Source organism: Chinchilla lanigera, unplaced genomic scaffold (genome assembly GCF_000276665.1).
Source record: "Chinchilla lanigera isolate Chin_1 unplaced genomic scaffold, ChiLan1.0 scaffold00012, whole genome shotgun sequence".
NCBI classification, from domain to species: domain Eukaryota; kingdom Metazoa; phylum Chordata; class Mammalia; order Rodentia; family Chinchillidae; genus Chinchilla; species Chinchilla lanigera.
In genome coordinates this window covers 13,182,870-13,208,582 of record NW_004955413.1, presented here as the reverse complement: position 1 = coordinate 13,208,582, position 25,713 = coordinate 13,182,870, and the positions used below count along the sequence as shown (strand labels likewise).

The 25,713-nt window shown below is 35.2% G+C and overlaps 1 protein-coding gene across 10 annotated transcripts in view; it reads left to right on the top strand.

The window, feature by feature from the left end:
- Lmo3 (LIM domain only 3 (rhombotin-like 2)) overlaps window positions 1-25,289 on the top strand; it is a 55,582-nt gene extending 30,293 nt beyond the window's left edge. For all 10 annotated transcript variants that reach the window (XM_013511274.1, XM_005379032.2, XM_005379028.2 and 7 more), the window contains 2 exons: window positions 14,530-14,655; window positions 24,029-25,289. In XM_013511274.1, coding sequence (XP_013366728.1) covers window positions 14,530-14,655; window positions 24,029-24,134 — 232 coding nt within the window. In that variant the 3' untranslated portion in view covers window positions 24,135-25,289. The remainder of the gene's footprint in view (window positions 1-14,529; window positions 14,656-24,028) is intronic.
- The last annotated feature ends 424 nt before the right edge of the window (window positions 25,290-25,713 follow it).

The following is a 25,713-nucleotide window of genomic DNA, read 5'->3' as shown; positions in this document are numbered from 1 at the left end:
TTCAGAAGACAGTGGTCCAAGTTGATATATAACATCACATTTTAGGCCATAGTTAACTCTTTCAGTGATGGTATAATGATGGCAAAGAGATAGCATGGGTACAGATCATGCCAGTCACAAATTTTCTGTAACTGCTCACAGCAGAGTTCTGACGTGTGGGCACTCGAGCCGTCTAGAACATGATCAAAGGCAGACCTAATTTGTGCTGCATTTCAGCAAGTAGATGCTGACGTTGCCTAACAAGGTCCTGGAGTGGTTTTCTTTAGTCTGCGCAGCTCTGTCCTTATTGGGTCATTTCTCAACGAGAGTTAAGGAAATACATGGGGAGGGTGGTATGATCATTTCTTTGTAATAGCACCTAAATACTTTATTTTTTACTTCCACCTACAGATCACATGTCTATTACACACTGAGTTCAAAACGGGGCTTTAAAAACACTTGGTACTAATCTAGTGGATGTAAGTAAAATTCCTCTATGAAGTCTATTCCGTTGACAAGTGACAGTGTTAATTTTCATTTCTATCCCTAATCTGTAGTTCTGTAATTTGAGGGCATATGCTAGTGCAAGTATTAGGCACTAGGGAAAGGAGAGGGCAAGCTATCAGGGACTGTATGATCTAGCAAGAAAGATACAAACAGCAAACAGAGGGGCATTGACAAAGTTCTCAAAGATCCATGTAGTATATGAAAACAAGCACTTAAATATCTAAAGAAAGCTGTTACCCATTTTCCTTCAAGGAAACAAGAGGGAACTCATAGATCAAGTGATATCTGAAATGAATACAGAAAAGGAGGACTGTAGTAGTTTTCTGGGAAGAATAGATTTCATATTCTATTCAACAGGCAGGAGTGCCAGGAGATGTGGCCTGACAGTAGATGGTGACACCACAGTAGATGGAAAGCATGTAACAAAGCTCACTGGTGGGATAGAAGACCAAATGGAAACCTGTATCTGCACAGCATAGATCTTTCATGCTTCCCTGCATTTATCTGCACAGCCTGGGGAGCTATAGAGTGTTATAAGTAGGAGCCACAAATCAGATCTGTGTTCTGGGAAGGTTACTGGCTACAGAGTGGGGGATAAAGAGCTGGATGAGCTGGTAGAAAAGATGTTCAGCTAGGAAGCTTTAGCAAGGGTAAAGGAACCATATGTATGCAAGAGGAAGGTCACTGAGAAAGAACAAAAAAAGGATGTAGGGAATCTCCTAGTAGTCAGAAGATGAAAAAGGACCAGAAAAGTGATCCAGAAATTGCCCCTGAGGGCCCCTCTACTCTGCTGAGACAAGAGTGCCTCAGTGGTTAAGTGTGTGGAGTCCTGCTCTCCCACTGACACTGTGACACTTGGCATGACCCATGATTCTGAATGCCTCATTTTGCTCATCCTGAAGATGGGAAACCACACTGCCACCTGCCTCATTCAGTTGTTATGAGGATTAATGAGATAACCCATGCAAAATGCTTAAAACAATATCTAGTACAGAGACAAGACTCAATAAACATTAGCTCTTCTATGCTAAGCCCTTACATAATTGACCAGATTTCATATTGCTATTGATTTGAGATGTTTCTTTAAAGTGTAAGCACAGGAAAATCTTTTGACTGATTTATCTAATTTACTGACATGTAATTATCAGAGAGGACTTAGACGGCTACCTAGTTTTTACATTAAATATGCTTTATCGACAGCCTTACCTTTAGTGTATGGAAATTGATCTTATATTTTGTGAAATAAATAAAGCTTCTGCTTTAGTGGGATTGTCTTCATATAGGTTTGTTTATTAATTCTGAGAACCACAAAGAGCATGTTTAGCTTTTTATAAAAACATGACAGATAGCATGTTAAGCTTAGATTGTAACTTGAAAGTCAGTAGCATTTGAGTTATATAGTACTATGAATTTCCTTGTCATGTTTCCTTCCTAAGAAAATATCTTTTTTCTTGTGTGTTTTTGCTTGCTTCTTTTTGTTATTATTGTGTCCTACTTGGATTAAAGGTAAGACATGAAGTCTCCCACAGAGTGAGCCCAAGTCTGGGTATCAAGACGCAGGAACTCAGCCAAATTCCATGACTGCCATGAATAAGCACGAGGAGTTAGGTGCGACCTCAGTTTTGCTACCTTAGCATGGGTGCCATCTACCATTTCTCAATAAGTACGGTAAAGATTTAATTATTGTACTACAAACATGTGTAAGAATTTCTTTTCTAATGGGCAATAATAATTCTATGGTTGGAAATAAGCCGTTCTCTCTGTTCCTAGAAGACAGATAGGAATTACATCCATTCTGTCTGCAAGAAAACTGAAATTCAAAACCAACCAAGCAAGTGGTAAAAATAAGGAAGAAGCCCCTCCTTCAGTTTTTAGCCTTCGTCTAAAACACATCATTGGTTAAGTACTTTGTACCTGTCAGAAATAGAGTGTAGGAAAAAAAATACGAAGTAATATCATCCTGCCAGTCTGGGCTGTCGGGAATATCTATTATGCCATCTGTCACGGGAGACTTCAGGTTGGAGAGCTGCAAATCCGTGAGTGGGAACCGAAGTTCAAAGGCAGAAGGTCTGTCCTCTCTGCACACTGTGCAAGGTCTAAATTACTCTCCACCAGCAGGAGTTTTTCATTTTTCATATATTATGCATCTATAACTTCACTGAGAAAAAAAAAAAGAGCTTGAAAAGCAAGTGTTTATAAACTGTTCCAAGGGTCCTGTAATTTAAATCAACATGATTGAGATATGTCATGCACAAGGTCTAACCCTACTAGCTTTCTCTAACTTATTCTCGGGTCTAGTGGTATTGTATTTTTATAAGGCACCAAATCAGCAGAATGAGTGGGAAAAGGATGGTTTTCCAAAGGGGGACAGGTAGGCGGCGAATCTGCCACGTGGGCACATTTGTTCCTGGGGGTGGGGGAGCAGGGAAGCAGCAATTAGGCGGTGGAGTAGTGCTCGCAGGGCTCGGGCTCCGGTTCCCTAATACATTTCTTTCTTAATGTGACTTGATGTAGATAGAGTGAGGGCCTATCAGGTGTGAAAAGCCCGGCTGCTCCTGGGGTGGAGTGGCCTCCAGACGGTGATTTGGCGACGTCAATCTAGTCATGCTTGATTTCGACACTTAACGTGGTAAAGCAGGATTTCTCTACCCCCGATCAACTTCTCAATTAGCAAGCTGCCTTGTGTAACGGCCTTGTTTTGCAATCCCTCAGGGCTGCTTCAGGGGTCATTAGGGTGAGAAAACTTGAGCACCAGCTCCGGCTAGAGTGGAGCAGGAAGGGAGCCTCAGAGATTTCCTAAATACATATAACCCCTTTTCAAGTTGTTTGCTTTCATGGGATTGATGCTTGGCACATTAAGAAGCTTAAGTCTCCAGTATCTTCTTTAAACTGCCCCCCTTATCGCCTTTGCAGCTGACAGGGGTTTTTGACAGCCGGAGAGTAAAAAGAGATAACTAGTAGGTTAGTACTTTATTTATACATGTGGACACGCAAGCACCTAGACACGCGTGCACATGTTCAAATATCTTTTAAGTTGTCTTTTCAGAGCCCGTGGTTACCAGTGCATTTCAGCTGTCAAATGATTACATTCAGTACCTCATTTTTCTGTACTCTGTAAGTCTGAGTTCACAGTCTTTTGTTTCTACTGTCTAGCTTTATTCACTCATGATTTTTACATTCTTACTGCCTTATTCAGTATTTTCTCTCTTTACCTCAAATAACATTTCCATGCATAATGTATGTTACTACCAGGTTTTATGATGGCCATGTATGGATATACACTAAAATATATGCATTTAATATGATTTTTCCTATCCCTAGTTTGAGTGATTATTTTCCAACCTTAAAATATGAATTTTTTTCCTGCAAAAAAATGTATCTGGACAGATCCATAATAAAAACAGAAAATTCTCACACTGAGAATTGTACAGCTTATGAAAACATCTCTATTTTCAAGTATAGTAGGTTTCAGATTTATTCTTTCCTATTTGATTATCTGTGTAATATCCATTTGCTACTATCACACAGAAAATTAGATGAATGAATTCATATCAAGTATTTTAGCAGATTCTGTCTTAACACACTCTTAGAGAAAACTATTCTTGTATATATTCCATTAACAGGTATTTTCCAAAGTAGTTTGCCCCAGTACCTAACAAAAGCATTTATTATATGTATGTGTGACTCCAGAGATAACTGAACTCTGGATATATTATAAATTAAAAGTAGGATATATGTTGGTCGTTTAAACCCCAGTAGACACTGTATTTATGAAGGATTTGGCAGCCACAGTAAGATGTTTAAGAAATAGTTAAAATCCTGGACAATGTGGCATAGCAATTTCTAAGAAATACTTCAAATAAAAGGTCCTGAACGTGACACAGCAAAGGAAATATTTAGCTCTATCTTTTTATAAACAAAACGCGCACATCCCAAAAATGAAGTTAGTGCTATAAAAGTAACATTTTGAGAAAAGAAAATACTTAAAACACTTCAAAGAACATCCTGAAGATTTGTGAATGACCATGTCAGTACAAATATGCAATCTATGGGTTTGATTGTAATTCATTTTGTGTGGTTTGATGACACAAAAGTTCTTCAGCATTTCTTCTCCATAGTATTAAGAGTTGTGCTCATTTATTATGGAAAGCATCAGGAGAACAATACTGATGGATGCTAGTTTTCCTCACACAGAACCATATCGTCTTCTTTAGTTTCTTTCCTTTTCATTTATTATCCAAAAAAGAAATCATCTAACCTTACCAAGAATTATTTTCATGGCTTATTTTGATAACTCCTCAAAATCCTACAATGGATAATGCAAAATTTCTTTAAAAGGCTCTGAAATTAACATGTACATATGTCTAAAATACTGATCCACTGTAAATAAAAGTTGGATACTTTCCTTTTTTGGTGGGTCTTTTAAAATGCTATAAATTCAGTCTGACAACTTCAAGTCAAATTCTCCAAATTAATTTTTACCTGAATAATTCAGCTATACTTTAATTAGAATTGAAAAATCATAGAATTTGGAAATTATATGACTGTTAAAGAGTATTTGTTAAATCTGCCTATCTCAAGAAGAAACCAAAGAATAGATGATTTTGAAACCCCAGAGTTCTAATGGATCTTTGGCTGTTTCTAGAGTTGCCATAGAATTTTCTATTCAACACAGAAAATTTTTGATAAACAACAGGACTAGACAACAGGTGTATATCCAGGCTTGTCCAGAAAATATTGTGTTCTATAAATGCCTTGCTACTATATGTTCTCAACTCATAAATGATTTTAATAATAGCATTGTGAGTACTCTTGAATGTAAGAGAAATTATCTTTTAAAATAATAAGCCGTAAATAGTGTCAGATGCTGCATTTGTTTTACAGAAATACTTTAACAAAGCAAACAATATATTCTGTAAAATTTTTGTGATTATGTCAGTGGCATTTGAAACTGTCATGTACTCTGATGCCTCCAAAATATAATATTCTTAATTAAAAACAAGGACGAATATCTATGATAATATTTTCTGCATCTCTTTCTTTTGGTAAATTTGACTGGAAAGGTAGATTATACAATATCTCAAATCTCCTTACTTACCTTAAAATAATACATGAGTAATTAGGTTGTTTTCTCAAAGAAATAAGGTAAAAGATTTAAATAAAAATGAAATCAAATTCTACATAATAGGTCTTTATATAGGTTGTGCTCCTCTCTTACATAGCACTTTTGTCTGAAACAAGTCATAATAATTAATCCTAGAAGAAACGTATGTTTGAAATGTTGCTGGCTAGCTGTAAGAATAAATAATTGCCTTACCTATTCAAGGTAAGTTACTTGTTTCTTTTTTACATCTAATCAGCAATTACTGTCACTAAACTATAATCTCTGGCTCTAAAGATACATTTTACATTAGAACAAATGAGTTTTGCATTGCAGTTCAAATCACGCTGTCATCACCTACTTGGTAACTCACACAGGAGCTTTAGCAAGCCTGTGTTCATGCCTGGATGAATGAGTGGGTGGCACTTAGAAACAAGGTGAAATTGACACATGAAAATATCAAGTGGCTTCTGAGACAGAGCAACAGAAAGGTCTCTCCCAGGATTAGTTCTCATCCCACTGTTAATAACCTTTATCAGTTTATCATTAGTGCCGTCCCCCTCCTCTTTATTTTTCTTTTCTCTTGATAATTGCGGTTGTTCAAAGTTCACTGCCTATGAGGAGGGTTAAAAACATTTTCAAATAAAACACCTCTCTTACTTTTGTGTTCAATTATATATATATTCTATAGAAAGAAAAATGTGAAAATGAAAGAAAATTAGGGGCCTCTAAATGGTCTGTAAAGATACCAAAAGACTTCGATGCTGATCTTTAGGAAAGTGTTATGCTAAAGGTTCTGATTTAGAAAAACTATTCAATTTTAAATGGACAAAGCTTTCTGAAATTCATGTCAGGATAGACTACCATGTAAAAGCACTCTTAAAAGATTTTATTATAAAATTGTATAACTTATTTAAATCTATCAACAGCTTCCTGTTTTATCAAAGGAAAAATGTATAGAGACTAATTTGATTACAATATCTGTAAAGTAGAAATAGCTTTTTATGTTCATATTATTGTAACTGATTGTCATTTTCTTTATTAGAAACGTCTTTTTTTAAAAGAAGCTTATAAATAGAGCAGGGGTGCTACTGTGATTAGATAAACATTTGCCCCCTTTTTAAAATTTATTCTTAGTTTTAATTAAATTTGCTTTTATTTTCCTGTGTTTTCTTTTTGCTTTTAATATTGTAGGGCTCTCCATACCTATATCTAAAAATTAAGAAATCCTGTCTTTTACATGTTGCAGTAATGAAGAACAAACGACATTTCTTTTGTTCTAGTAACGGGAGATTCTTTTGAGGTCTAAGATTCTGTAATTCTGTGAAATGTTGGCACAATTGTTGTATTTACCCAGAAATATTGTCTTCACCAAATATTGAGGGAAAACTATGCACTTTTACTGTGTCTGTATAGCTTTTCCCACTAGGCTGCTGTGCTAATCATAAATAACACTAACACCTGCTCATAAGGTTTTGGAAAAATGAGTATATGGAGATATTGACAATTATTTATTAGAATTGAAGGTATAATATTTAAGCACTTTGCAACTTCTAACAGAGGCAAGTGTGGAGAAGAACAAGATAATCCTAAGTCTTATCAGCCAATACTGTCATGCAGGTCAGAAACCTAGAGACTTTTATTGAGAACAACACTTTTTTGTCCTGTTTTTACAGGGAACAAAATCTAGAGAAGTATATTGAAAAAAGGACCAGATTTAGATAAGAATTAGGTTCTTGTGCTAGCTCTAGTATACATATGCAAAGTTCTGCGTGTGAACATAGGCTATTTTTTCCTGTCTGCAGTGGAGCTAGGACAGGACCAGGTAGCCCACGCATCAACCGGCTTTTCTTTCTATGCTATTCTGTGGCTGCCTTTATGGCCCATAAAATAGCAAACTTAGAAAAAATTTAATAACGCTGATTAAGGCTGCAGTTGGAAAAATAGGTGGGGCATTGACATCTACGCCATCCTGAGTTATAATGATTTATGCTGTTAGCATACATACTTCTAAGTTTTAAGTTAAAACGTCCCTAGCTTGTAGTTTTTAAATTTTTAAGCACAGACCACTAAAGAAGAGATTTCTAGGATCTACATCAGCGACAAAACTGCGGGTCTCCTTTTGTTTCAAAGTTATAATTGTCATATAGCCAAAGGTAAAAGGAAAATTTAAGCTATAAACCTTCATGGTATAATAGGAATATAAGTGATTCAGGTACTACCTTTAAAATTTTAGTAGTGAATGAAAGTTTTCTTAAAAGATGAAATTATTTTTAAGAAACGTTTTATTTAATATAATGTCACCGAAAGATCAACAGCCCAGTATGTAATCAAAATTTTTTAAATATTAAGGAATTATTGAGAAGGACAGTTTCTGTGGGAAGCTTTGAAATTGGGTGTGAATGCCATGTGTAGAGTGAGTGTCTCTTCAGAGCAGCCATGTGTCAAGAGGTCAGTAACCATGACTGGCTAGTGCTATCTGTCCCATCCAGCACAGATAGAACACAGTGAGGGAACTGGTCCTTATGAGCTGGATTGGAGGTGGGAAAAGACCAGCTCTCTGGTGAAAATTACAGGTTTACAAACAGGACATGGAACATATTGCTGTTTATTTTGTTTCCCTGGAATATCTCAAGTCTACAACAATGTAAACTAAATTACTGTCCCCAAACTGCAGTAGATTCTGATTGTTCATGGCAGGGATTTCTGTCTGATCCTTCATGGAGACTGACTTGATTCTTATGGAAAGATAGGTTCTTATACATCTAGTATAGTTTTAATAGTAAATCAGATCTTCCTAAAATGTTTCTTCAGCCATTTCTTTGCCTAATACACAATATTTAGGCAATCACTTTCATCAAATCCTTTCACAACCTTTAGAATTTTTTTTTTTTTTTTTTTTGGTTTTTCTCCGGTACTGGGAACCGAACTCATGACCTTGCACTTGCCAGGCAGGCGCTTTTGCCGCTGAGCTAAATCCCCAGCCCTAGAATTGTTTTTAATCATAGTGCTGGGGATCAGGCCCCAGGCTTCATACGTGTTTGTCAAGAACACTACCACTGAGCTGCATCCCTAAGACGTTAGAATTCTTTTTTTAAATTTTTTGTTCTTGCCAACATAGTGCTAACTCTAGATTTCAAAAATTCATTTAAAAAGCCAAGAAAATTAAATCTACTCCCTTCCAATTTGGGAATAACTTTTAACTGGTAATTTCATTGTCCTCACCGTGTTGCTGTTTAAACGGGTTGGATCACAAGCTGATACTCAGTAAGTCCAACCAAGGGCTGGCAGATAGGTGCTGGGATCCACCCTGTGAGTTGGGTTGGAGCGTCCAGTCTCCCTCTGCCTGGCACTATTCTGTCTTACTCAAAGAATACTGAGGTTTGACTTAAGCATAGAAGATAATATCCTGAAGGCATTCAAAATATAAATGCGATGAATATAAATTCTCAGTCTCCAAGCTGTGGTCACCCATCCAGGCTGCCCATGTACCTTTCCTTACTATACTTAACCCACTTAACCTTCATTTTCACTTTTTCTCCTAGTACCTCTTAGGTTCTATACCTACCTGTCCTCCGGATGGCTCCTTGAGAGCACACATCTATGTTGGTTCACATCTTTCGTCAAGTGCCACCCCCTTAGTAGGCATCTACCTCATTGGACCTGGGCATTCCCTCGATAGTATGAATTATGCCTGCTATTTTAGATAAGAAGTTGCATTTCTTAAAAAAAAACACATGCATGCTCATATCATATGGGCCTTTGGTAGTTTTCTCTGAAATTGTACTTAGGCATTTAATATGTTTAACTTTTATTTTTTCATACTCTTTCCCTTTTTTCAGTGTAAAATCTGCTTTGTGTGTGTGTGTAGAATATAAACATACACTATACCTTTATAGATTTAATATATATGAAAATTTACTTTCAGCAAATGGCTTTTATGTTTCTGTTTAGTATAATCCATATATTTAACAGAGAAAAGTTATTGAATGCAAAGACCAAATTTAAGCTAAATTAGGGCTGATGTCATAGAATAAAAGTGCTTAATTATAAAATGAGTAACCCCTAAATTTCCTTTAAACAGAAGATGTATCTTTCACCTTTAAAATTCCATCAGGTTTTTAGTTTTTTCATCTTAATTTTAGAGAAATTCAGTATCATTTCTAAGCACAAATTCTAAAGCTCTGTGCTAAACTGCACTGCAATAGTTAAGGATATGGCTCAAAATCGTGTGAAATACATCTTCTATTTCCCTCTGTATATCTTTGAGTGTTCCGTGTTTTATTTTTAACTGTTTTTAACTCCCACAAGGTCTTTATCTCAGTGACAGTGCAGTGCATGCAAAGACCCAGCCTGACAGAGAACAATAGGTTCCGCTCTCTTTAGCCCTATAATGGGTGAGCATTTTAAGCTTAAAACAGAAGAACTGGATGTTTCAATTATGTTCATTTTTTGTCACTCCCTCCTTTATGTAAAAAAGTGAAGTAGGAGAGGAGATGAAAACTATGTTTGCAATAAACAAAACAGCAATTGTCTTCATCAATCTGGGAATGTGTTCCCTTCCTCGTCAAATAACATATGCATTAAAACTTAAGCAGCCAGCAGTCAAAAGTTAAAGATATTTCCGACTACCCACATTTTCACACCCTTGGAAAACCCAACTTTCCTTTCTCTGCTCATTTCTAATTATTCTCAAAAAAGAAGGTCATATATACTGGTCTCATCTTCCACATTATTTAAAAAAAAATACTTATTGTTATATTGATGTGTACTTAAGTCAGTAAATTAGGATTCCTGACTAGGAAATTTGATCCTTGCTCAGAATTAAGGCTCACCGCAATGATATTTATGTGCGCATTTTCCCAAAATAATAAATTAATTGGAGCCTAGTACTCTGCTTTCCATAGCTCAGAAGAATTTGATTTAGTGACTAGAGCTACTGACCTGGTTAAAAAAATCTATAGAAACATCTGGTGCTGTGAAATAAAAGACACTAATACAATGAACACTCATTTCCCCCGATGCCCAGGAGTAAGCCATATTTATTAATGCGATGTTAAACGATTATATATCTTGAGTTTTTCTCTACCTCTCATCCCCAGGAACTTTAGAAATAGTTATGAACTAAACCATACAGAGTCCATATGCTTTAGGAGTATGTTGCGGGAGCTGTTGAGCAGTTAGTAAAAACACAAAATTTTCTGGGTGTGTTTAAAAATAGAGTATCATTTTTCTTAATTCTTGTTATGCCTCCCAACAAATTATTTAGTTTGTGTGGATACACACTACAGTGTGGAGATGTAAAACAACATGCAGATAAGCTGAATTCTTCCATAATAAAGTCGTCTGCTTGGTTTTCCTCTTCATGTCTGTTTTTAGGTTGTCAATATCAGATAGCGAAAGCAAAAATGGACTGGAAGAGGCACAGAAACATCCTTTGGGTTCCTACAAATAGTCCTGGGCACTGATACTGTATCAGGCATACCTGTCATCTTTTATATGCTAAGCCTACTCGTAGTAATATGGAACAAATAAGGTGAAAGTCATATTGCTTAAAGCTTATTATAAGCATAAGTGGTAGGGAAGAATCTAGCCCATAAATTAGCAAATTGACCCTTGCCCATCCTTTAAAAATCTATGCAACATACTGAAATGAGCAAAGTGGATCAGTAAGTTTCTCTCCTTACTGTAAATTTATGAGCTGGTATACTGTGATTAATTTAGGTCAAAATTTCAAATATGATTCACTTTGCAGTAAAGCTTTGTCTGTCTCAATGTACCGCTAAGACCTTTTAAGACCTCCTCTGGAGGGGATGAGACGTGCAGACATGACAGACAAGAGTTTGCAGAGATCTCTGGCTCAAATGCAAAAGCGGACCAGTATCATCTTCATAAATGAATCTAGGACCAATCCGTGCAGCAGAAAGTGTTACATGAATTCCCAGGATTATGAACAGTCTCAGTGAATTAGGTAATTAAGATCCTCTTCTTGAATATTTCTTAGCACATCTGAAAAAAAAAAAGTCTTACAAATGAGGACCTTAAGCCTGCCTTGAGCTCAACTGATACATATGAAAATTCTTTTTGCCTGAGTATCCAAATGTCATGTTTGGAAACCGAAGGATAAGATACATTTGAAAACCCTATTTTATAAAATACGACTTTGTTGCCTTGCCCGGAGAACCTGGGGTTGTTCCCCCAGCCCCCCAGAGGAAAAGGAGAATGTGAATGTGGCTGTAGAATGATCTCTTGATCCTTGGGCAAAACTGAGGGAAAAGTCTAACAAATGCATCGTTTTGCAGCAAATTAGATCAGATTTCCGCATCTCCGCACTCAGTCTGTGAGCTGACAGTTCAGTAAAATGTTCCCTTGTAAGGTTCGCCCTCTTAGGAAAAGGGGCAATAATTCATCATTAGGATTTCAGAGTCCAGGTGTAGATAGAAACTGATGGAGCCTCCAGCGAGGCAGGAAAAGTGCATGGAAGAAGAAAATTTTATCTGAAGCCTAATTCCCTGGTTACAGCAGAGAATAATTAAGATAATATTGCTTCAAGAGTCCTTTAATGATTAAAAATCACATATGCAGAATCCATAAATTGGAGGGCAACAAATTGGAAGGCTATAACGTCAGAGAACTGTTTAGTGCACATTGTAGTGGAAAGTATACCAGTGCCGCTGCACCGTGTGGGCAGCCACCAGAGACCGGGACCATTCCAAGGACTTTGTTTAGATGCAACAAATCATTTGTCTGTTATTAACCCAGAGCTTGTAATTATGCAGATTGCCATAGATTTTCCTGGGCCTGGAAGTGAGATTGAGGGTTGTTCACAGTATAGCAGGCAGCTCAGGGCTGGCCATGCATTACTGAACTTGCCACATTTATCATGTTGACTGATGGCAGCAGAAGCAGGTCTCAGGTCCCAGTGGTTAATGTAGTGGGTAATTAACTGTCATTTGCCTAGTAATAGGCTGATGATCAATGGTTTGTGTGGAAACAAATTCTAATCAGGTAGCTGATAAATGCTCAGCTAGAGAGAGCAATTGAAATTGGGGGAAACTATGTCCAGAATTTCAAAATGGCATTGTGTGTGTGTTTATTAGGTATGTGCAAACTGGGTAATTCTTAACAATGGCTTTATCTCATATTAGCCAGATTTTATATCCATAAATATATCTATATCTCTGGAATAAAGGATGGCTATGCTTTCCTGGTGTCTCAAAAATAATAAAGCACGGAAGAAGCCAGTGGCACACGTAAGCTGTGTGACTCCTGAACAGATCATGGGAAGCACCCTGAAAAGTCAATGTTAAACTTTCAAAATGAACTAAAAAATTCTGTTCACAGAAGAATAGGATGAAAGCTTTAGTTTGCTGTGGTTTCATTTTTAATGATGCCAGTAAGAGATGTGAAAGATTATATTTTTCATGAAGGTCTTTTTTAAGGAGAAAATTATTCCTCAAAATATGGATTTTTAAACTGAGAACATATAGGTTGTTATATTTTTTAGATTAGCATTCATCAAAGAAGATCAGCGTCTAACAATTTTGAATTGAATATTTTCAACTCTAAATATTGCTTACTTTTAGCAAGTCCTCAAATTGTGCTAGCACACTTTAGAAAGCATTTGTAGTTTCTACCCTCAAGGCGCTTACGTTTTTCAAGAGACAATCTAAGAAAAACAGGAGGACAAGCATTTATTCCACAGTTTACCAGACACTTGGCTGCTACTCTCCCAACTCTACCCCATCATTATAGTTAGCCTGGTAAGAAGAAAGAGTTAAACCGAAACACGAACATGCATGCCTTAAGCAGAGACTCATCTTTGGAGTATGCAGAAAGTAGTAGTAAGACAGAGTTCACATGTTTGTGCGTAATTCTTCAACTTAATAAAATGAAAGGCTAAGGTGTTTTTAAAGTACATTTTTATAACCAAAATGAGTTTTCTCCATAGCACCTTTGAATTCATTAGTTCAGAACTGCTTTTAATTTGTTCTTTCCCATGAGAGCCATTATATTTTTCTCCTGTCAGGCTGATGCTGGAGAGAAAAGAAAACTGGCAGATGTGGTGTTTTTCATCTAGTTTGCTCCCTAGTTAAAAAGTGCATTAAGTGCTATGCACAAAATACTACTTGTAATAATTCTTCACCACCATTAACAACTTTAAAGGGACTAGCTGAAATTGCCAGTGCCGGTGGATAAAATGTTCTATTTCTTCTCATTATGAAATGATAAGACATTTTATTCTGCAGTATTTTTAGGTCATGACAATAACATTTTTAGATATCTACAGCAAATAGGATTTTTTAAAAAATATTTTTCCCAAACAATTCTGATGGTTCTGACGGTATATTATGTCTCAGCTCCTGATCTAGCTATATGGAGTTTACAGCCCCATTTACTTTAATGTGCTACCTGAATAACATAATCATAGCTATAACTATAGTATAGGGCCAGAAGGTTCATGCACCTTAGTGGTTTCTTTTACTGCTTAAATGGCTTGTTCATAAATGTATTTTTAATAATAATAGCAAATCTTTTAGTATCTAGATGTCAAACATGGAAAGTCATTCAAATGGATTCCTCTTCCAACTAAATTTCTGAACATATAACTTTAAAATCCAAGTTACACTGCTTTTGTATTTATTGTATACACAAACAAATGGATTATTGCTGTAAATTCACCCCTGTTGACTTCTGTTTGACTGCAGTTATGTAAGCTTCCTAATCTACTCGCTTCTACCTTTACTTTTCAAACAAGATGTGATTTCCATCAAGAATGGTCAACTGAGGATGTATCGCTGAAGAATATTTATATATGCACCCAGGATGAAACGCACTTGTGTACATCATAAGGCATTGTGTATCAGTATCCATTAGTGTCTTCGCTACTCTGGATCTCAGATGCCCCTGAGTTTGAAGGAAAACATGTTTTTTTGTTTTAGGCTGTTTGGTGTAACAGGAAACTGTGCTGCCTGTAGTAAGCTCATCCCTGCCTTTGAAATGGTGATGCGAGCCAAGGACAACGTTTACCACCTGGACTGCTTTGCCTGTCAGCTTTGTAATCAGAGGTAAGCAGGTTTCTTTTTGCTTCGCAAAACTGGAAAACCTCTTTCTTCTGGCTATTGACTTAATAGGTGACAATGACAGGGGCGTACTCTACTTCAGTAGTAATTAATCTCAGTTGTTTTGTTTTGTTCTCTTTTGTTTCATGTTGTGTTGTTTTGTTTTCTGCAAAAATGCAGTCAGCGCCTGAAATAAGCCCTGGAGGTGGACGGTCTTAAGACTAACTTTGAAAGAAACGCATCATGTAACAGCATGTAATTAAACACGGCGCACTTACACTAACTTTGGGGTTTATTGTTTTTTCTTCTTTTTATTGTTCTTCTGACTTTCTAAGAGTTAGTTTAAAATATCTTTACTCTTCTGCATTACTTTTGTGAGCAAGCAAATACACCAGAATTTGTAATGGGCATTTTGTTTCTATCTTATTTATTATATTTATAGCTTCCCTTTGTCTTGATATCATCTCTGGAATTTTAACAATGCCTTACACATACTTTTTCTTTTACAAATACTTTTTAAGTTGTCTCAAATCTCTTTGGGGATGAGACCAGGTATAGCTAATAATTAAGCAATTATTGGCTGGGGATATAGCTCAGTGGCACAGTGCTTGCCTGGTAAGTGCAAGGTCCTGAGTTCGATTCACAGTACCACCAAAAAAAAAGCAATGATCAGTGTTGGAGAGCAACAATGGAATGAATTTTTCCCAGTGAATCTAGCATCCTACCTTGTAGTATGTGCTCTGTCATAAACTGGCTGTGTAACTTCAAGCCATCCACTCTTCCTTTCTTGACATCATTTTTCTTTATTTGTAATGTAAGGGAGCTGAATTAGTCAAGTTCAGAACTTTCAACTCAAAAGAATTATGGCTCTAACCCATTGTTTTCTTATTAAAAGTTATACTTTTATTTCCAGAGAAGTACATACTCTTTTATGTGATTAATACAGAGAATTTTAGGGTATTAAAATATACATAGTTAAAACATAATATTTAAAAAATTAGTATGCTTGATGAATTTAAATAAAAAGAGGAGCTCTGAGGTCATATAGTCACAGTATATAATCAGCAATTATTAGTTATATCAAGTTCACAGTTTGTATGATCTGCCATAGAAGGCCCTGTCCAATGCCAAGTTAGTATGTAGAATAGTATAAAGAAGATCATGATTATAGTAACGGCTACATTTAAATTCCAGCTCTGCTATGCATCAGCTGTGGGACCTTACATATGTTTATTTTTTATTTCCATAAAATAGAAACACTAATACTTGCAAAGTTTGAAAATTAAATAAAATAAATTACATCAAGTAGTAGAAATACAGTAAGCTTTCAAAAGTTACTTCTTTCATGTTTATAATTCATTTTGATTAAATTCTACCACACCAACTTGACTTTTCTAAAAGATAAATATCTCAGTAGTATCTCTTGCTAAATATCAATGATTAGGACATGGCCCAGTACACCCTCTGATGTCACCTTTACCTGGATAATAAGGAATAATCTTAAATAATGATTCTTCCCAGCGAATGTTTGGAATCAGAGTAACTTAATTCGGTCTAAGGTGGCGTTTAGCCAAAAATAAATTGGAAAATGCATGTTATTTCCACTAGGAATATGGATGCACAGATGCAGATATCTACAGACCCATAGAGACACATTAATATACATATGTGCAATGTATCTAGATCCATTTTAAAGGTGTATTAGTATAAATGTTATTAGAAGAACTTTGTTACTTGCTACATTGATTGTTAGCAACCACTAGCAACAGTTATATTTATGCAATAAAAAATTTTCGCTGCTGTTCTACTTATAAAAGCTTACACATTCACAATAGAAAATTTGGAAAATAAAAATAATAAAGAAGAATACTGTCCCACTGGTCACTATTCTAAAACAAAGTATGTTAATATCTCAGTGTATAGGTAACTGTATTTTTTCTATGTATAGAACACAAATTATACACATTATCCACTTTATATTATACCCATGTCTAAGCAGGTTTTTAAAAAAGTAACAAAAAAGAGACAGTATTTGAATATGGAATTTCTCATTTATTTTATATTCCTTTTTACCACCATTTAAAATTCTTTTGAAGTATTTTAAGACATCTTGTGTCCAGTTTTATAACTATAGCATCACATATTATAACACTCTTTGGTCATTTGATGGGTAGGGTATTTCTTCAAAAGTTTTTATATTATCAATATAATATGGCTTCTATAGACAAAACATGCCCATAATTAATTAGACAAAGAGCAAAGGCCTTTGAAGGCTTATGTTACACATTGCTAATATGCTTTTCCCTAAAGTAATGCCAATTTTCTCACACCAAAAACAAGCAAAACCCCTAATGTCTCTCATTTGCTCTAACACTGGAAATTATTATTTTTTAAAAAATTCTTGTCACTTTTTGGGATGAAAGTTGGTACCTCATTATAGTTTTTAATTTATATTTATTTGACTACTAGTGGCCTCTAGTATTTCTTCTTTTTGAGAACTGCCTATTTATGCCCTTTATCCATTTTTTCTAATAGGGAAGGCTTACCTGTTTTATCTATGTTCTACACAGAAAATGAAAACATCATTCAAGTGCTACACTCAGCCTAAATTCTATTATGATGCAAAGTAATTGTAGGTAGTTAATGCTATTTACAAATCATCTATCAATTTTATTTCCCCACTGAAATAAAAAGTTGCATTCACAATTAAGTCTGTCTCCTCAGAACTTAGTCAAGGAAGACAAACACTCCTAAATTTTGACTCTAAAACTGTTCACATTCTTATTGCTGCAAAATACTGTTCTAGTGTCATTATTAAAGTACCTAATATATTTCTGTGTCCGCGTCATTTATTACATGCCGTAATGGACTGCATATCTTTAGTGCTGGTTATGCACAATTAGCACTTAGTTATTGTCTTGTCACTTCAGCCCCTGCAAGACAAACTTCTTTAATGCAAGAAGTCAGCTAATTTTTGTCAAGCAAAGCAGACAAAGTCTGTTACTCTGAATACAGAAAGCTTTTAATACAGGACAGTCTCCTCTCACTCTGTAGTTTGCTTGGGCAGGGTCTGAGCAAAGCCAGATCCCACACAACCCTATGCTTTCTGAGGCAAAATCACAGTCTCAATCACACCCCTTCAAGTAAAGCATGAGGTAAATTGGGCATTGACAGGTATTTTTCCTCAAGCAGATTTTACTGGCATCTGAATTTGGGGGATTATTAACGTTTCTGACTTTACTCAGCATTTTAAGCTGACTTTTAAAATCAAAATATCACAAAAGTCCAAAACCCTTCTGAATGTTTAAAGCAATAATAACCAACTTTCAGAATTTACAGTCCCTTCTGTAGATCTTCGTCTTTTTTTTTTTTTTTTTTTTTGGTTTTTCTCCGGTACCGGGAACCAAACTCACAACCTTCCGCTTGCCAGGCAGGCGCTTTTGCCGCTGAGCTAAATCCCCAGCCCCTGATCTTTGTCTTTTTTTAGAAGCTTATGATGAAGTATGGGAATCTTAGATTAAAAATATTAAGGTTTCTCTATTTCAAAAGAAACCAGAGAAGGATTATATTGAGCCTCTCTTGTGAAAATGTATTGCTCATTCAAAATTAGAAAAGGTCTGTAAAATGGGTTCATTTCCAAAGGCTGAATAATCCTCTCCTCTTTAGAAAATTGAGTCATAATAAAAAATGGTTGTACCATTGAAACAATGGTGGGGGAAGCATGTAATTTGTAGTAAAATCTCCCCAAATACATAGAACTGCATAATGTTTCCGTTTCTTTTATTAAAGGATAAAAGCACTGTGTGAGGCCTTGTGGAAGTTGAGGTAGATAAAATCCAGTTTCTTTCTTTTTAGACTGATCAGAGCTGTAAGAGAAGCAAACACTTGCAGAAGAGAGTATATAGATCTACCCCGAAGGAAGACAATGTTCTCCTTGAGTTTGGGAATGCGTACAAGTGCTGATATGCTAAGTTTCAAGACAGAACTCCGTAGGACTAGGTGGGGCATAGGCCCTGTGTCTGGTGGAAACTGGGAGTGATGTGAGAGCCAGAGAGAAGTGATAGAAGGGTTTTCCAGACACGTGGCACAACACACCCAGGCACATGGGAGAGCGTAAGAGTTGCTCAGGCAACGACAAGCAGCTGAGAATGCTGAGATTAATAGTTTGGAAGGAATGTGGAGGGGCAGCGAGTAGAGCAGTGACTAAGAGGAGAGGAAACTATAAAGGCAAGATGTCACAGAATGAAAGTCAGTATAAACACTAATTTAAATTATGTATCTAAATTATACTAGCTACTTAAAACTGTTGTATTCTGAAATAAAAGTATCAACCAACATTTCTGGATGATGCGTCAACCTTGTAAGTAGGACATTTATGATCGTCCTGCAGGGAGGATCAAGAGAAATACAATTCATTGGAATTTACCTCTGAACTGCTGTCCAGATTGAGAAACTTGTTACACATTCATGAGAAAGTTTGAAATGCCAAAGCAAATGATATACCAACAAATACATCCTTCAGGTCAGGAAATATTAATGGAGGGAATGGAAAGGAAGGAATGTTTATAATTTAAGTAGAGAGAAAAAAGTGAGCAATGTTCCTGTCTAGGGAACAGTGTATATAATCTTTTCTATACATGAAAAGATTATCATTAATAAAAAATAGAAAAGTATAAATCAGGAACTATTCATGGCGTTTGCATAAACTAACTCATTTAACACTCAAAATCACCCATATATAGGTATTGTTAGTAGTCTAATTATAGATAAACAAGCTATCACACAGGAAATTTCGGTAACTTGCCCAAGACCACCCAGTTAGGAGTTGGAAGATTCAAGATTTGAGGCTGCAAAGTAAGCCTTTACTGCACGGACTCAAACCTGTTTCAAAAGAAGTATCTTCTCTTCTGACTAAGAGAATATAAATGGGAAAGATATCACAGAGTTAAAGGAAGGTTGATTTTACATAATTTACAAGTTTAGCAGGATTCAGGGTATGGGTAATGTTTCTTGGTAGAGAATAGATTGTTTGGAAGGAGAAATGGGATGACAACTGGGCTGTCACTGGGGGGAAGACAGTAAATTTGTCCCCAAGTATTATGATTATAGAAAGAATATGTAACCTCTACCCCTTACTGAAAATAGTACAGTGTAGACAGTCTGTCTTTTAATAGCTGTGGATGCTGAATAGAAAATAGAGACATTGGAAATATATCTTAGATTCCCTCTTCTTTTCAAAGTGTTATAGAAATAGAAATTAGTTATAATTGGCTGCCACTAATCTTAAATAAGATGACTAAGTTAACATTTTCATTTTACAGAAGTACGTTCCCAAAAATGTATATTATGACAGGTGGCATTTTAGCATAGTCTTTTGATAACTTGCCCCAAACTACTCTATGCTCTATATATTACAAGATTTATTAATTATGCTTATGTACTATAGTCCTCAAGTTGCTAAGACCATGTGAATTGAGGACAGCTATCATCATCCTGAAATAGCTGTAAATTGGTTGTATTCTTAACTCTAAAACATCAAGATTAAGTGGTTCAATAATCTAATTAGATATCTTTTTATTCCTTAATATTTTTAAAAATGAGGGCAAAGCTAATCAATATGACCACATCACAAACAATTAGGGCTGGATTACAAGGAAAATTTTTCACTTTATTTTCAAGAGCTTTAGTCTGACCTGTTAATATACTTAGAACATCCTCTGGCCATTTCCACTTTACTACATATAAATATAATAAAATAACATGTGTTTTATAATATATATTAATATTCATTATGTAAAACTGGAAATTAGCCTTTCTTATGAAATCACTGTTCTCCATTACTCAGTTAAGCACATAATAACTACATTGCTATTTCTCTAATTTCCTTGTGTTTACATATGGAGTATTTTTAAGAGGTATACCAATCCTAACTGCATACCAGTCATAATCTGTTCTTAGCCACAGCTGTCAGGGCTGTTTCTATTGTCTAGTTATATGTGTGTGACATTCTTACTCGTGTTCTATTTCACCTTGACCTTTAAGTTTAAACTGAAAAGCACATAAAATGTGCTTTATAGCTGACACCATATTAGCAAAATATTTTAGATAAATATAGTCCCTTTTCTCTCAATAGAGAAATTTGTCTGAAAACCATTTCTTGAGATCTCTCTCATCTCATGGAATTGTTGGCAGACTTGCTAAAAGTTATGCAAAGAAATAATAACAATAATACAGAAGCTTGAATAACTGTTCAACTTTCACCTTATACTTGTAGTCTCCATAGCCCATTCATAAAAGCATGGGTCTTGAATCCCATGAAAAATATACAAGAGGATGGTTTCTTCCCCTTCTACAAATAATCAAGGTATAGAATCTTGGACACATTTTTTTTTAAACCTCTGAGAGAGTCTCACATTTTTCTTCTGCAAAAGGCAATGATAATACTTTCTAGTTTGCATTATATATAACAAACATGGGATGAATGTTTAACTTTTTAAAAAACATACTACAGTACGACACACGCTGCCATTAACCCCCTCTCACTTGGAACACACTAGTCCCTCTGTGCTTGCCACGTTCAGAGGCAGTTTTGGAAGTCCTCTTAGCTGCACTGTCACGAATGCCTCAATGTCCTGTACTGACTCAAAATGTTTACCTTTCGAAGTCACTTTGACTTTGAGGAAGAGCCAGAAGTCACACAGTGCTAGAACTGGTGAATGAGGCGGATGAAGACATTCCATAATGTTTTTATTTGACAGAAATCACCATAAATGCTTTTAATCAATTCAAGGCAGCAAGATAGCCACAAAAAGATGCTCACAGCGGAGAACCCCCAGAGCTGCTTTAGAAAGTGAGGAAAGTGATAGGATCAGTGTGTTTGAAGTGAGGGGAAGTACTTTGAAGGGGATTAATGACAGTGTGTCTTACAGAATATTTTTTAAAATTTTTATTTAAGGTTTCACACCTCGTACATATTTAGAGTTAGCATATGGTAAGCAATTTATAAAAGGTTCCTACTTTACCTATATTCCAAGCATTGTGGTAGGATTTTTACAGACTTCATTTCCATTGTTTGCTATAAATTTACAAAAAGACTGATACTACCGATAAGAAAAACCAAAGTTTCATCTTCAGTTATCACAGTGGAGGGCTAGGATTTGAACCATATTCTTTGCAATGTTACCTCTCTGCCTTTCACATATTTTTGTTTGAACCTCTCTGTAGTCTGGTGCTGTATCTAGGTTTCTCTCACAGGGAAAGTATGAAATATCCCCGTGCCTTGCTTAGGGTAGGAGATAGTCACAGGACTTGAAGCCAGATCCCCCAGATCTTGGTTCTATATTTTTCTTACTATAATTACTGTGAACCTACTCATGTACAAATAGAAATGTTCTAACTTCAAAGGCATCTAAGAGTAAGAAAAAAATGGCATGACATAACATGTTGACACGATAGAAAACCATGTTTTTATTTGATGACTGATGGAATTCAAGGGCTTGATAACAATTAAAGCAAAATGTAAGACAATATAAAGTTTAAAGAGTACTTCCAGATAGTTGTTTGTTAGGGAAAATGATTCAGTGACATCACCTGGAAAACACAAGTATTTCATTAAATCTATTTTTGATGTTATTTTTTAATTTCCTGTTAGTTGAAATTTTCAATAGTAATATAAATTGATGATTTTTGAACAATACACTATATGCTGTCTAATATAATTCCACATAAAAAAGAAATATATAATTTGGCTACTGTAGGCAGTCCAACATTACAAATATTTTCATTTACTCAATGCATTTTAGTGATCAGGATTACAAATGGTGGTTTATCCAATCACAGCTGTTTAAATGCAACATTGAAAGCGCATAGTTTGCAAGTAACACAAAGAACACACGTAAAGCTCAAAACTTAAATATTTATTGTGTCCAGTAGCCTGGGCCAGAAGCAACTCCAGGATTTTGAGATCAGTGCATACTCCGTACTTTCAATCAACATCATCAGCAGGCAGTAATCCAGGGGAAAAAAGTAAATTCCACAAATAAACAGACCAATTTTCCTTTAAGAGGAAAGCTAATTCTTTTCAATCTACTTTTTTTATTACACTATTTTCCCCTCTATCTACTTAGCTAGTATGAGGATAAATTTCCAAAGCTACCCAGTTGGAAAATAAATAGGTTCACTGTTTGTCTAGCATTCCAATCTTTGCAAATGTAAATCAGTCCAACTGCTTCTCCTTTAAACCTTCAACTTCACAAAACATTAAAGGGTGGCTTTCATTGCACAATTTAATCTATCCACTAAGATTTCTGCCTGAACATCATTCGAAATTGACTATCTGATAAAGAGAGACCACTATCAAAGATCAGGGAGGTCAACTTGTATAATTACAAGGAGTTTTACTGGGTCAACTCTACCAAACACCACTGTTTGAAGGTTAAATTGTGACAATTAAATATATATACAGATCTTCCCAGAGTTACTTTATTGTTAAATGTACTGGAAACCGCACAAACATTTATTTCTGACCTTGTGTCCAAAGTGTCACCCACTAAGAAATTATACAAAGAGACCATTTATTAAAAACATTACAATCTTGCAATTAAACCATGCTTTATAAAATAAAATGCATAATTAACCACTGGTAACTATTTTTATTTATCACATCCATATTAAAAAGTTCACTTAGGTTAGTTACTTCCTTTGGTTCACTTGGAAAGGATCCAAGAAATGTCATCTACTATTTCATAGTTGGTGAATTTGTCCCAAACAAAGGAATTGAGCTCGGCATCAGAGTCTGATACTAAAGCAGGTTTCCTTTCAGAGTGAGTGCTTCCAAATTACTAGAACTCAGTCTTATTTTAACAACAGAGAAAAAAGAATATTTAAGTGGGAAATTTTAGAATCGGCTGTTTTCTAATCATTTGCTTCATTTGAATGTCTTTTAGATTTTTGTTAAATAGATAAATGGCCAGTGATGTAAGCTTCCATAATCACAGCAGAGAAATATAATTGTCATTTTTCGTTTTATTTTACTGCATGTAAACAAAGGTCTGTTACTTTATCTTTTTCTTTCCAATGTATTGAAATAAAGAAAGATAAGGAAAAAGGAAAGAAATAAAGAAAGCATATCACCCTTGGTGCCCCCAAAGTGTTTACCTTGATATTTCTACAGTTTTTATATAGAATGATAGAATTTCAAATATTATATGCCATGTCCCATAAATGAACTAAATGGTTTTAATTTTGATAAAGGCTACTTCCTAAGTCAGTGTTTCAAATTGAAAAACTTACCATGGGAAACTCTTATTAGGAAAATAAGTCTTCAGATCTATAGGTCTGAGTGAAATAGTCTTAACACTTTGTTTTCTGATATTTTCAGATTTTGTGTTGGAGACAAATTTTTCCTAAAGAATAACATGATCCTTTGCCAGACAGACTACGAGGAAGGCTTAATGAAAGAAGGTTACGCACCCCAGGTTCGCTGATCTATCAACATCACCCCGTTAAGAATACAAAGCACTACATTCTTTTATCTTTTTTGCTCCACATGTATATAAGAATTGACACCGGAACCTACTGAATAGCGTAGATATAGGGAAACAGGATGGTTATATGGCATAAGAGGCGGACTGCATCTGTATGTAGTGAAATTGCCCCCAGTTCAGAGTTGAATGTTTATTATTAAAGAAAAAAATGTAATGTACATATTGCTGGATTTTTTTGCTTGCTATTCGTTTTTGTGTCACTTGGCATGAGATGTTTATTTTGGACTATTGTATATAATGTATTGTACTATTTGAAGCACAAATGTAATACAGTTTTATTGTGTTACCATTTGTGTTCTGTTTGCTTCTTTGTATTGTTGCATTTAGTACAATCAGTGTTTAAACTTACTATATATTTATGCTTTCTGTATCTACCAGCTATTTTAAATGAGCTGTAACTTTCTAGTAAAGAATTGAAGAGCAAATTTCACTAATGATACACAGATAGATAAAGCAAGTCTATCAACATTTAAAAAGTACTAAAAAATAAAGAAACACAAAGCATTTTAGTGACATCTACTACTTATTGCCACTATGATTTAGAGTCTATCAGTGTTCTCATTATAACCCCCTATTTTCAGGGGGTTCAAAATCAGCTTTAAAAATGCATAAAAATTTCATCTTAAAGCACTTTCGTTTTATACCAACGTGAAAAGTGCCATTTTTAGAATATCTTTAAAGCTTAACAGTTATCCTTCTAATATCATTTGTGTGCTATTTGCCTATACAATAGCTTTAGTTTGTTTTATCAGCAACACCACCTATGTGAACTAGTGCCTTTGGGTATCATGTAAAAATTTTTCCAAAGGGTTACTTTAAAAAATATTACCACAATTAAGAGATAATTTTAAAATGACAAATTAAATTTCTTGTATAAACATTGCCTGGATCTTTCCCCAGGAGCTAAGGTTTTAATAACTTTATTGCTTAATGAATTCATGGCACTGAAAAGATCTGAGTGTGAATCTACTGAAATTATGATAACACGCACGGAAGCTTTGGTGGTATTTGAGTAGCGAGGTTACAGCAACACGATGCTTGTAGAATCTTCTAGAGGAAGAGAAACAAAGGGACAGATTAAAAGCTGAGAACTGATGATTATCTATTTTTCTGTATTTATTTGCCATTTATTTTAATGTTCAAAAAGTGAACATTTGGAGTTTGATATGTTGTTCTTTCTCATTGCTTTAAGTAATTATCAATTCAGAATATATCACACTCTGGCTACAATTCTGTCATTCTAGTTTTGAAAGGTGAAATATTATCCCCTTACTTAAGTGGTAGCTGATAAAGGAGAAAGAGCTAGAAACAGAAATTATATAAAGTGATTATTTAAGTAACAGGAAATAAAAACAGGAATATGATCACCTCTTCGGGTGGGTGGTTCATACTTAGCAACTGCTACTTATGGTGGAAATACTTCTCGGCAAACCTAGTCTTAAACCTAGTTCTAAAAATACCGTGAGTTGTATTTTTCTACAGCAAACAGTGCTGTAGAAAAATACAACTACAGAAAGAA